Genomic DNA, 13,721 nt, shown 5'->3' on the forward strand with positions numbered 1-13,721 from the left:
AGAGTGGCTGAGGGCAAATATATTTTGGTTGTCACTCAGGCTGTTGGGCTCTTAATGCCAAGGTCAGCTCTTTGCAGCTGTAAGGAATTTGTTTAAGAAAAAGTTGATAGGTACTACACCTTTTCCGAGGCATGTAGCTGACAGCCCATTGCAAATTTTGATTAAAATGTAATCAAGTATGTGACTTTTTTCTGTTTTCTGTACAAAGTGTGAAACTAAGATTCTAATTTGATAAATCATTTTTGTCTGCCGTAAAATCAACATCATGCAAGATGACAATATTTGTTTTTCATTCAGGTGTTGCATCGGGTGATCAATATGAAGCTGAAAGTGCTTATGAACTGCAGACCCAAACTTTCTGAGATGCCTTTGAAAAGGTGAGAAACCCTTGCAAATCACTCTTGCCACTCAGCGGAATGTCATTATATTATATTAATTGAGTAGTTGATTCATCATAATTAATCTACTCTTAATTTGCTTGTTGACAACAGAAAACAGCAAACAAAAGAGCATTGAGTAAATTTGCTTCACCTTTACAGCATAGAAGGAGGCCATTTAGACCATTCTGCCTCTCTGCAGAGCAATTAAGTCCATTAAAGTTGTAACTCTTTGGAGTACAAACCCGTTTCCATCTGTTTCAGATGAAGTTACATTGTTTCATAGTTTGCCATTGTGAGATTTGAACTCTTGATCTTGGGGTTACAAACCCAGTACCATAACCACTTGGCTATTTAGGCCAAGCTTCCATTGAAGTTGTAATTGTCCCTGATTTTTTGTTGTCTGTCCAACCTCACAGATGGGCGAATTGGCCAGGCGGCTTTTGCATTTTTCATGAAACCTATGGACAGAATTTGTATAATGTATATGTTCAGGCGACTGTTTGTGATGCTTAGACATTTTTATTCTGATTTCAAAATCTTTATTTAATACTTTTGAAGTCTCCAGCTCCCTGAGGCAGCCTCTACCTTCAGGGAGCTTTCATTCCACGCTCGTGGGCACTTATATCATCGCCCGCCCTCCTCCCGCCCCTACCCCGGCAACACTGAGCATTTCAGCACACGCTTCACGCTGGCTGGCCGTTAATTGACCTGCCAATGTGAAGTTGTGGCTGTGGGCCAATCACAGGTGTCAGTCTGTTCCGCGGCCGTTCCCAGACCCACCGATCGCGCCCGCCCGCCAACCTGAAAATTCTGCCCCTTATGTCTTGTCCACAACATATTTTCCTTTGTGTGATCTGTATAATTAGCTACCATGCCTTCTCTCCCCTCATCTAAATCAATTATGTAAACTGTAAAAAGTTGAGGCCCAGTATAGACCCCTACGGGACGCCACTCGACACATCCTGCCAATCAGACAAAGACCCATTTATACATGCTCTCTGTTTTCTGCCAGCCAGCCAACCTTCTGTCCAGACTGATATGTTACCCCCTACACCATGAGATTTTATTTTCTGCAATAACCTTATCAAATGCCTTTTAGATATCCAAGTATGGTGCATCAACAGGCTCCCCTTTATCCACAGCACATGCTACTCCTTCAAAGAACTCTAGTAAATTGGTTAAACATGATTGCCCTTTCACAATACCATGCTGACTCTTCCTCATTACCTTGTGTTTTTCTAAATGCCCAGCTATAACCTCTTTAATGACCGACTCTAACCCTTTCCCCATGAGAGACATCAACTATAGACTGGTCTATAGTTCCCTGTTTTCTGCCTCCCTTTCTTCTTGAATAGAACGGTTATATTTTCTACAAAAAACTGCGGATGCTGGAAATCCAAAACAAAAACAGAATTACCTGGAAAAACTCAGCAGGTCTGGCAGCATCGGCGGAGAAGAAAAGAGTTGACGTTTTGAGTCCTCATGACGTTTTGACAGAACTAGGCGAATCCCAGGAAGGGGTGAAATATAAGCTGGTTTAAGGTGGTGGGGGGGGTGGGGTTGGATGGGGGGAGAGAAGTGGAGGGGGGTGGTGTGGTTGTAGGCAAAAGCAGTGATAGAAGCAGATCATCAAAAGATGTCACAGACAGCAGAACAAAAGAACACATAGGTGTCGAAGTTGGTGATATTATCTAAACGAATGTGCTAATTAAGAATGGATGGTAGGGCACTCAAGGTATAGCTCTAGTGGGGGTGGGGGGAGCATAAAAGACTTAAAAATATTTTAAGATAATGGAAATAGGTGGGAAAAAGAAAAATCCATATAATTTATTGGAAAAAAAACAAAAGGAAGGGGGAAGAAACAGAAAGGGGGTGGGGATGGAGGGGGGAGGTCAAGACCTAAAGTTGTTGAATTCAGTATTCAGTCCGGAAGGCTGTAAAGTGCCTAGTTGGAAGATGAGGTGCTGTTCCTCCAGTTTGCATTGGGCTTCACTGGAACAATTCAGCAAGCCAAGGACAGACATGTGGGCAAGAGAGCAGGGTGGAGTGTTGAAATGGCAAGCGACAGGGAGGTTTGGGTCATCCTTGCGGACAGACCGCAGGTGTTCTGCAAAGCGGTCGCCCAGTTTACATTTGGTCTCTCCAATGTAGAGGAGACTGCATTGGGAGCGACGAATACAGTAGACTAAGTTGGGGGAAATGCAAGTGAAATGCTGCTTCGCTTGAAAGGAGTGTTTGGGCCCTTGGACGGTGAGGAGAGAGGAAGTGAAGGGGCAGGTGTTACATCTTTTGCGTGGGCATGGGGAGGTGCCATAGGTGGGGGTTGAGGAGTAGGGGGTGATGGAGGAGTGGACCAGGGTGGTCTCCTCTACATTGGAGAGACCAAACGTAAACTGGGCGACCGCTTTGCAGAACACCTGCGGTCTGTCCGCAAGAATGACCCAAACCTCCCTGTCGCTTGCCATTTCAACACTCCACCCTGCTGTCTTGCCCACATGTCTGTCCTTGGCTTGCTGCATTGTTCCAGTGAAGCCCATTATTTTAAAATATTTTTAAATCTTTTATGCTTCCCTCCACCCCCACTAGAGCTATACCTTGAGTGCCCCACCATCCATTCTTAATTAGCACATTCATTTAGATAATATCACTAACTTCGACACCTATGTGTTCTTTTGTTCTGCTGTCTGTGACATCTTTCGATGATCTGCTTCTATCACTGCTTTTGCCTACAACCACACCACCCCCCTCCACTTCTCTCCCCCCATCCAACCCCACCCCCCCCACCACCTTAAACCAGCTTATATTTCACCCCTTCCTGGGATTCGCCTAGTTCTGTTGAAGGGTCATGAGGACTTGAAACGTCAACTCTTTTCTTCTCCGCCGGTTATATTTTCTACTTTCCAGCGTGATGGAACCTTTCCAGAATCTAGGGAATTTTGGAAAATTAGCACCAATGCATCTCTTTTAAGACCCTAGGATGAAGTCCTTTCTGTTCCCAGAGACTTGTCAGCCCACAGTTCCATCAATTTGCTCAGCCTCTAGTGATTTTAATTTCATTAAGGTCATCTCTCCCCGCCACCTCCTGATTTATAGCTATTACTGGAATGTCTTTTGTATCCTCTGTAGAAGCAAAAATATTTGTTCATTTCATCCACCATTTCCTTATTATCTTCCATTAACTCCCCATTCCCACTCTCTAGAGAACCAACATTCACTTTACTACTCTTTTCCTGTAGAAACTCTTGTTATCCATTTTTACATTCCTAGCTAGCTTCCTCTCATACTCTAATTTCTTTCTCTTGATTAACCTTTTAGTTATTCCCTGATGTTCTTTATACTCTGACCAGTCATCTGACCTGTCACTCATCTTTGTGCCGTTATATGCTTTATCCTTAAGTTTGATGCTGTCTCCAACTTGTTTAGTTAACCATGGTGGTCGGCCAGTCCTCCCTTTAGAATTTTGCTTCATAGAAGGAATATACTTATTCTGAGTATTCTGAAAAATCCCCTTAAATGTCTGCCTCTGCTTCTCTATTGATCTATCCTCTAGCCTAGTATCTCAGTTCACTTCAGATAGCACAGCTTTTTTTTTGTATTTTTGCTCACTGTGTTGTGGTTAGATCAGGCTCTTTGACTCTGCTCCACTTCGAGCCTTGCAACTTTCTGCAGTGGACTTCCACTCACTCTGGTGGATTCCTCACTTCCAAGTCTGTAGTGAAGTTTTTTCAAGTTTTTTTCCTTAGGTGCGCATCTCTCTAGTTAGGCTTCAGTTGCTTTTATTTTCTCATACCTTGAGATGCTGTTCCGGGTTCAAGCATTTAGCTGCCACCTTTCACATCACCACAGATCACCTATCTCTGATGTGCTATCTTTTAGGTGCTCTCTCCGCTGCCAATGTGCTGTACTATGCGGATAGTACTGATATCCCACCTCTGCCAACCATGTTGTAATATGGTACGCAGTGGTGTCTCAATGATGAGATCTTGAGAGTTGTTTATTCAAACATGAAGCATTTATTGTTAACCTTTAACTATATACAGGTCTAAGGTCTGGTCATGCATGGAGCTTTCTAGACTTTTTCTCAGTCTATTACCATGTGACACTATACATTATACTGTGGTGCTATTCTCCAGTCCCACATTAATCCTTGCTCTGCTGAGTACCTTTACATTACAATGGCATGCAGGCACTTCATACAAAGATTTCAGTCTTCATATAGACTGAACCAAATCAAATTGGCAAAGGTAGTCTGGAGTTTGTAGAATGCTTTCCTGGACCAATATGTTGTAGAAGCAACTAGTGATTGAGCTGTTTTAGATCTAGTATTGTACAATGATAGAGGATTAATTAGTAATGTCATATAAAAAGATCCAGTGAGAAATAGTGCTCATAATACAATTGAATTCCACATTAAGGACATTTTTTTGCTACCAAGTTGAGTTAGGAAATTTGCAATTTTTGCCTTGGTGGGGACAGTGCAGAATGAATTTGGGCCTGTCGACCATGAAAGCATGACCTTGGGGGCAGGTGAGTGCCAAGGCAGGCTGGTTAGAAGGAGGTCGCCTTGGTTGTCTGGGCCTGCATGCCAGTTGTAATAAAAGCAATTAGGGCCTCTGGCCCTCACCCCGCACCCCCCTCCCCCCGCCAACTCCCCATTTCCCCTTATACCTCCACTGCAAACACTTCACACCTATTAATCTTGTCCAAATAAACATTGAAACATTGTCAAAAGAGACCACAGATATGACAAATTATCATAATCTCTTAAAGATATCAATCAATCAAAGTCAGAAATTCACTTCACTTGTCACAATAGATTCCCTACTGAGCTACTGCTTTTATTGGTTTGGGCTCCCAGTCAAGCATGCATAATGAAGACATGTAGAATGTGAAATGTTTGAAGCCTCTGCCAGTAATACTTAACTCTCTGCCTGATTGACACTTCTATAGGATTGTAGAATAGCAATTTTTCCCCGAAGCCCGTCCACTATCTACAAGGTACAAGTCAGGAGTGTGATGGAATACTCTCCACTTGCCTGGATGAGTGCAGTTCTAACAACACTCAAGAAGCATGACAGCATTCAGAACAAAGCAGCCCACTTCATTGGCACCCCTTACACAAACATTCACTCCCACCATCACTGACGAACAGTGGCAGAAGTGTGTACCATCTATAAGATGCACTGCAAAAACTCACCAAGGCTCCTTAGGCAGCATCTTCCAAACCCATGACCACTGCCATCTAGAAGGACAAGGGCAGCAGATGCATGGGAAAACCACCACCTGGAAGTTCCTCTCCAAGCCACTCACCATCCTGACTTGGAACTATACAGTGCCATTCCTTCACTGTCACTTGGTCAAAATCCTGGAACCCTCTCCCTAACACCATGTGGATTGCAGCAGTTCAAAAAGGCAGCTCACTACCACCTGCACAAGGGCAATTCGGGATGGGCAATAAATGCTGGCCTAGCATCCTGTAAATAATTTTTTAAGAAACCTGAAAATGACTTGTTTATCCGAATTCTGCTTACTTTTAGTTTGCCAATCCTCTATCCACACTAATATATCACTCCAACACCATGAGCTCTTATATTGTGCTGTAACCTTTTATGTGGCACTTAATCAAATGACTTTTGGGAATACAAATGCACTATATTTTGATCATTGCAAGTGTTTTACTTACATGGTTACTGAATGGTGGTAACGACCTGGATTTTTGTGATCAGTGGTGAAGGGATGGTGCTCATTATCATGAAGTGTGAGTAGATGATTTTTAACTGAGTATAAGCATTTTGATAGATAGACCAGATTAGGCTTCCATTTTCAACACAATATTTATAATAATATTCCATACCAATTGCATTTGAAGATTTTTTTCATAAGGTTTATGGATAGCTCTTAACCATTGTGCAGTGCACAGAAACTCAGTCTATTATATTCTGTCCACAGCTTTTATCGGTTTGTGTTGGAGCCTGAACTGGTCTTCACAGCTGACAACAAGTTATCAGCAGGACCTATGGCCAAATTCCTCGAAATGCCAGAAGTACCCTTGTTTACCCTTAACATGATTACGCCTGAAAGTTGGTTGGTAGAATCTCTTCGCAGCCCAATTGACTTGGATAATATTCACTTAGAAGAAGTAAGTATCTTTTTAGGGACAGAAATAAAATTCTTAAATTGTGCAATATATCTTGCACAATAGGGCTATTTGTTTCAACAAATAATTTGCCAACTATTACTGCTTTGTGTATTTGGAAATAATTGCAAAGTATTTGGTTAATAATACAAACTACACAATATATTATACATTCATAAAACCTATTAAAATCCAATGGTTAGGTCGTCTTTCAGATGTTTTTAATTACTTCTTTTCCTTTTTGAAAGGAGTGAGAATTTGTTTTAGTGACAAATCGACTACTTTTAAAATGCCAGTTAATCATCAAATAAGTGTCTCCTATTCCATTGCTGTTCGAAATTGGTAGACTTGGAACTGCCTGTGTCTCACTGGGGTCTGTGCAAGAATTTACACATTCTTTCAATAAGCTTTAAAAGAAAACACCCTGATATTTTGACCAAGTTAAGATTTAAAACAATTGAAGTTCTGAATTGCGACACATAGAGCAAGAGATTATCTAGGGTTGTAAGAGGAAGAATGTGGGAGTGGTAGTAATGACAGATTCTATAGTCAGGTATAGATTTTTTTTTTGCAGTCATGACTTGGAGTGTTGGACGATGCAAAGGAGCAGGTGGTGAAACCTCTGGAAAAGGAGAAAGATAAACCAAAATTTATGATCTATGTTTGAACAAATGGCATAGCAAGAAATATATTTGAAGTCTTCTGAACAAAGTTTACGGAGTGAGACATTAAATTTTAAAACTAACATGACTTCCAAGGCAGTAATCTCCAGATAGCTTCAGGTGTAAAGCACTTATATCGGTTAAGGTGAGGAAGATTTGGATGGTCAAAGAATACCAGTGGGACTGATGTAGGAGGAAAAGGTTCATGTTCGTGAAACAAGTTGTGGACCAAGAGAAATTATTAGTCTTTTTCTTAACTGGACCGATGTCATTGTAAAGAAGGTGCAGTAAGGAAGGATTTCAATTCACATGGCATGGGGTGGAGAAAATCCTGTGACCGGGAAGGGAGTATATTATTAATAAAGCTGTTGGAGTAGAAGCAGAAAGCTTAGCTGAAATTAGTGAGAAAATATTAACGGAGAAGAAAGGACAATAAACAGTATATGAAGCAGTGAGAAATTGTAAATAACGCTGTTGCAGAAGGCGAGAGCAACAGCAGCGCCATTAATAGCACAAGCGGGCGAGAGCAGCACTGGAGCCATTAACAGAGAGAGAGTGAGGGAGCAGCAGCAAGGCCAGCAGACGGGGAACGGCACTAAGGGAGTTGCTAATTCAGACAACTGGTGCAAACATGATGAGCCGAATGGCCTCCTTCTGCACTGTAATTCTGGGATTCTGTGAAGGGCAAATTTATCAAAGGATAATGCAGAAACCCAGGTAAAATGAATAAGAGTCATCATTACAAAAACAATGTAGTTATGTTTGAGTGATATGAACGCGAATGCAAAAAGCAGTCAAAACTAACTTGGAGAATCAGCATTAATGACATGATATAATACCATAGTGTCATTACGACACAGAAGGGAATTGGGGGTGGCCAATAAATGCTGGCCTAGCCCATGACACTCACATCCTGTGAAAGAATTTACAAAGGCCAATCGGCCCATCAAGCCCATACTGGATTGCTCCACTGAAAGCCAGGCAGTCGCATTTCCGAGCTCTATCCTCATAGACCTGAACACTTAAGTGACTATCCAATTTCCTTTTGAAATTATTCATCATCTCTGGTTCTACTGCTCTCATAAGTAATGAATTCCAGGTCTTCTTCCTCACATCCACCCTGTATCACTTGGTCAAAACCCTAAATCTGTATCCCCTAGTCTGTCAAGCATCAGTCTGCCTTATCTAAAGCTGTCACAATCTTGTACACCTCTACCAAATCTCTCCTCAACCTCTTTTACCCCAAGGAAAAAAAACCTAGCTTCTCCAACATAACTTTGCAGATAAGTTCCTTTACCAATGGAACCATTCTGGTAAATCAGCTCTACTTCCCCCCAAGGAACCTCACATCCTTCCTAATGTGTGCTTGACCAGACTGGAAGTAATACGCTAGATGTGGCCTAACCAGGGCTTTATAAAATTTCAGCCTAACTTCACTGCTTATGTACTCAAGGCCTTTACTTATGTGGCCTCAGGTTCCATATGCTTTGCTAACTACTCTTAATATGCCACCTTCAAAGTTCTATGCATATGAACCCCCAGGTCTCCCTGTCACTGCACATACTTTAGAACTGTCTATAAGTCTATATTGCCATTGCCTTTCCCTATCCCTACTGCCAAAACGCATCACCTCACACTTCTCTATATTAAATACCATCTGCCACTTGTGTGCCCATTCTGCTAGCCTGTGTCCTGTTGCAGTCGATTGGTATTATCCTCATTGTTTGCCACACCTCCAAGTTTTGTATAATTGGCAAATTTTGGAATGTTATTCTCTATTCCAATATCCAAAAAAAAGTCACCCTAGCACAGACCTGAGGGAAGCTAATGTAATAGCTATTAAGTATGGAGCAGGCATTTAGAAAATTAAGAGGGGCTAAGAGCAGTTACTCAGACTGGAAAGAAGATGGGAAGCGCTGATCCACAAAGCTTGGTACTGGGACCACTGATGTTCATCCTTTGCATAAACAATTTGGACTTGGAAATTGGAGTACAATTTCAAAATTTGTGAATGACACCAAATTAGTGATTATAGTTAATACTAAGACAAAATTGTAAAATGACTGACTAATAAATTTCAATATAGATAAGCATGAAGTGGTAGATTTTGGTAGGAAGAACACATATCCCTTGGAAAATAAGAACTTAGGTGGTGTGGATGAGCAAAGGGATCTACATATATTTACACTACTAAAAATAGGAATTCTATAAGGCTTTTAAAAAAAAGCAAAACAAACACCAGTGTTCATTTCTTGAAGGATAGAAATGAAAAACAGAGAAGTTATGCTAACCTTGTATAGAGCCTTGGTTATATCACACTTGAAGTACTGTCTATAGTTCTGGCCTCTATATTATGAAAATAATTTAGAGGCAGTGGGGAAGGTGCAAAAAAAAAAATGCCAAAAATGATATCAGATTTAATAGATTATACCTAATCCTATGCTGTTAGAATGAGATACTGGAGAGCTTCCTGAACTCATGGGGTCGCAGCCTATTCCCACTCAACTACTGACCACTCGTCTTCCCCTCCTGGGCCCCGTGTTAGTGGATATTGTTAACAGTTCTCTCTCTTCAGGTGTTACCCCCTCTCCTTCAAATCCGCCATCATCACCCCTTCCCTCAAAAAAACCCCTCAATCCCAATGCCCTTACAAATTATCGCCGCATCTCCAACTTACCTTTTCGCTCTTTGAATATATTGTCTGCTCCCAAATTGTGCCCATATTTGCTAGAACTTGGTAATTGAAACCATCCAATCAGATTTCCACTCTTGTCACAGTACCAATGGCACAAGTTACATCCTATGTGACCGTGACTATCCCTCAAAAGCAAAATAATGTGGATGCTGAAATCTGAAATTAAAGCAGAAAATGCTTTTTTTCCTGAGCAGTTCCACACATGTCATTGTTACTATGTGGTTCACTGGTTCTGTGTGAAAGGGTATGGAAGGGCTTTGAGTTTCCATGGAGGTTATGGGGGACCATGGGGTTGAGTCGGGGGTGGGGAGGGTGTGCCAGGCAACCTGTGTGGAGAGAGAGAAACAGGGTTAATGGCCTGGAGTCGGAACGAGTCAGAAGTCATTTAAAAATGGCAGGGAGGACCAATTCCTGCATTCCCGCCCCATTCCTGTTGTCACCAATTTTCACAGGTACTGAATAAGGGTATGGGTGCTGAGCCCTCACCCTTCATTCCCAACCTAGCCAGCTCCATTGCAGGGGTAAGCATCTTTAGCCCCCCACAATTTTTGTGGAGTTGAACAAGCTTCTGGTTGACTCATGGTTCATGGCTCTTCAGAGGAGTCATGAACTGTCGTCTGGATTCAGGTAGGTCCAAAAGGTCTTAACCTTGCCCCGCATGCCTCTTCATGCTAATGCATGCCCATTCTCCATGGCCCCTCACACTCCCCCATGCCAATTGATGACCACACCTACTGCCCCCCCCCCGCTCCCCGTGGCCCCTTTTGCCCTCCATGACCTTTACATGTCCATTCACTCTGTATACAGTATGCACAGAGCCAAATAATCAGAAAGTAACAATGGCGTGTGTTGAACTGCTCAAAAAAATCACCCATTCACAGGTCTTTTGAAAGAAAGGTATAGTTCCTACAACCTTATAAAAGTATCAATCAGGCAGACCACTGAAGTCTCAATAACAGAGGTTTAAAACATTTGACACTTCTTAATCTTATGCAAATAAACATTAAGGCATTGAAAAAAGAGATCACAGAAAGAACAATTAATAACCACGTAAAGATTTCAATCAAGCAGTCAACAGTTCTCTCCAACTGGAAAACACAGAACCCCTGCTGAGAAAATCCTTTCATGAATCTGGGCTCTCAGCCAAGCATGCATAACAAGTACAGTGTGAGCTCTTTCAGTAGCCCCTGTGGCCACTTCAAATCTGCATCTGGGTTGGTGGGCGCAAATCTACCCCTCATCCATGCCCTGCTACCCCACCACCCCACAACCCACCCCACCCGCCACCCCCCACCACTTCCACAAAGTGAAAATTATGCATTTTGGGAGCCTTTTTACTGATGTGGTCCAACAAGTTGGCAAATTGCCCGACTCGAGCTCGTCACCTCAGTAGTGAAAATCAAGCTCAATGTTTCAGGTCAATGCTCTTTCATCAGAACTATTCATCCTTGTCATTCTTGACATGACTGCAGGTGTTGGCACAGTTGATCATTCCATCCTACTCCAGTGTCTCTCCATCAGTGTCCAGCTGGGTGAGACTGCACTTGCCTGGTTTCATTCTTAACTATCTAAACCTTGCCAGAGAATCACCTACAATGGCTCCTCTTTCCACTCCCACACCATTACCTCTGGTATTCCTCAAGGATCTGTCCATGGTCCCCTCCTATTTTGCATCCAAAAATTATCTGAAAGCACAGCTGCAGTTTCACAAGCACACTGATGATGCCCAGCTCTACCTCACCAGTACCACTCTCGACCCTTCCTGTGTCTCTAAATTGCCAGGCTGTTTGCCCGGTATTCCACACTGCATCAGCAGAAATTTCCTTCAATTAAATATTGAAAAGAACAAAATCATTGTCACCTACTTGCTGCCCCTTGGTACCATAATTGGCACAGATAGTCCACTTCCAAAACTGCACTGAAGGCATCAAGCTAAGTTCCATCTGTCTTGACCTCTCTACTGCTTCTGTGCTGCTAAACTGCTTGCCTGACATTTAGCTTTATGTGAGTCTTAACCTCCTTGGCTAAATATTGGGAGGATTGAAGCCATTACCTTCAGCCTGTGCCACAGGCCCTGCTCTCTTACTACTGACTCCTAGACCACTGTCATAACTTGAAACTAGACTGTTTGCAACCACAGTGTCTTGATTGATAAAATATTTTTTTTTCACGAATACATGCATCCCAAAATCTTAAAAGTTCTTATGATCTCTGAAAGATATCAACATTTGGAAGCATTATAATGAGGTTTTGTGTTAGAAATTTTGTAATTGCAATATTTCAAAATATCACAAATAGTATATTTAAAGTACCAGAACTGATGCCTGACTTGGTGAGTACAATTTTACTGTAGCATGTCACCTTATGGTGGTGAATTTAATTGAAGTTTGCGATAGTAAACTCTGAAGTAAAAATCCATCTCAGAAGGTGGCACAAAATGGGTGATATTAGATTGGTTGCCTTGTATTTGCAGCATCTGATACTTAATTCCATTTATTGTAATGGAACTGATTATCAGGAGCTGTGTATAATGGGCACACAATCCAATATCACTCATTTTCCCCTTTGTCCAAGATGAATTTCTACCCTCTACATTTAATTTTATTTGCTTTGACTATCCTGATAGGTTGAAGGAATTGTTTCAGCAGAATATGAACTGGAGTACGTACTACTTGAAGGGCACTGCTTTGATGTCACTACTGGCCAACCTCCCAGAGGATTACAGTTCACCCTGGGCATGAAGCATAATCCTGTTATGATGGACACTATTGTGATGGCTAACTTGGTAAGTTGGAGAGTTATCTGTTGTTTTCTCCAGTAATTTCTCCCTATACTGCCCACTAATGGTGCCAGAGTTGTGGGCTTTGATTTCCAAAGCATCATAAAAATACCAGAATTAAATTTTGACTAATTTGATCATAAATTTAAGGCCTTAATGATACTTCAAAGCAAAGGCAGGGGAGGTCATAAACAGCTGGAGAGATGGGTGGAACACTACATTGAATTATACTATATGGAGACCTGAGAAAGCTCTAGACACGATAGAAAGCCTGTCTGTCATGATAGAGCTAGATATGGAACACACAGTGGACAAACTTCACACAGCTATTGACTCGCTTGTAATGAGCAAAATGCCAGGTGTTGACCACCTGAATTCATCAAGCATACACTTTTGCAGCATTTTTGCAAACTTTTCTGCCTCTGCTAGAGGGAGGGTGAAGTGTCAAGTGATCCGTTTTGGTAGGAAGAACACAGAGAGAAAAAGAGCAGAATTGTCCCATATTTGCACTAAGTACAGTAGCGGGCAGGTAAAATGATGTTTTACCCGCCAGCTGCGATGGTGGGTTTTCATGCTGTATCATCCCAAACCCACTGCATTGCTTATGCATTCCCGGGAAACACACTATTTCGAAGGCAGGCGGGCTCTCATTTGCCTGCCACTCTATGACCTCACTGCTTCATCACACCAGGCACCATATTTAAAGTACAGCCACGCTCAGTGCTTCCAGCCCAGGACTGCAGCAAAGAAGACATGACTCTGAAAGGCATGAAGACTGCAGCTCTCGAGCAACTTTTGAATGCCATGGAGGCCCGCTGTGAATGTCCTCTACCTGGCCACAGGAGGGGCAGGTACATTACCACTCTGGCTTGGTAGGCGATGGCACTGGTGATCCATGCAAATTGGTCGTTCGACCTAGGTATAGGGGCAGCATCAGATGAGTGGCGTCCCATAGGGGTCTGTACTGTGGCTTCAACGTTTTACGATTTACATCAATGACTTAGATGAGGGGAGTGAAGACATGGAATGGAAAGTTGTCTCAAGTGGTGTTCCACAGGGCCCGGTGTTG

At 42.3% G+C, this 13,721-nt stretch overlaps 1 protein-coding gene across 4 annotated transcripts in view; it reads left to right on the forward strand.

The window, feature by feature from the left end:
• The window catches only part of uggt2 (UDP-glucose glycoprotein glucosyltransferase 2), a 437,193-nt gene that overhangs the window by 297,939 nt on the left and 125,533 nt on the right, over positions 1-13,721 (forward strand). For all 4 annotated transcript variants that reach the window (XM_041199272.1, XM_041199273.1, XM_041199274.1 and 1 more), the window contains exons 27-29: positions 298-377; positions 6,330-6,519; positions 12,500-12,658. In XM_041199272.1, coding sequence (XP_041055206.1) covers positions 298-377; positions 6,330-6,519; positions 12,500-12,658 — 429 coding nt within the window. The remainder of the gene's footprint in view (positions 1-297; positions 378-6,329; positions 6,520-12,499; positions 12,659-13,721) is intronic.

This window comes from Carcharodon carcharias, chromosome 11 (assembly GCF_017639515.1).
Source record: "Carcharodon carcharias isolate sCarCar2 chromosome 11, sCarCar2.pri, whole genome shotgun sequence".
Classification (NCBI taxonomy): Eukaryota; Metazoa; Chordata; class Chondrichthyes; order Lamniformes; family Lamnidae; genus Carcharodon; species Carcharodon carcharias.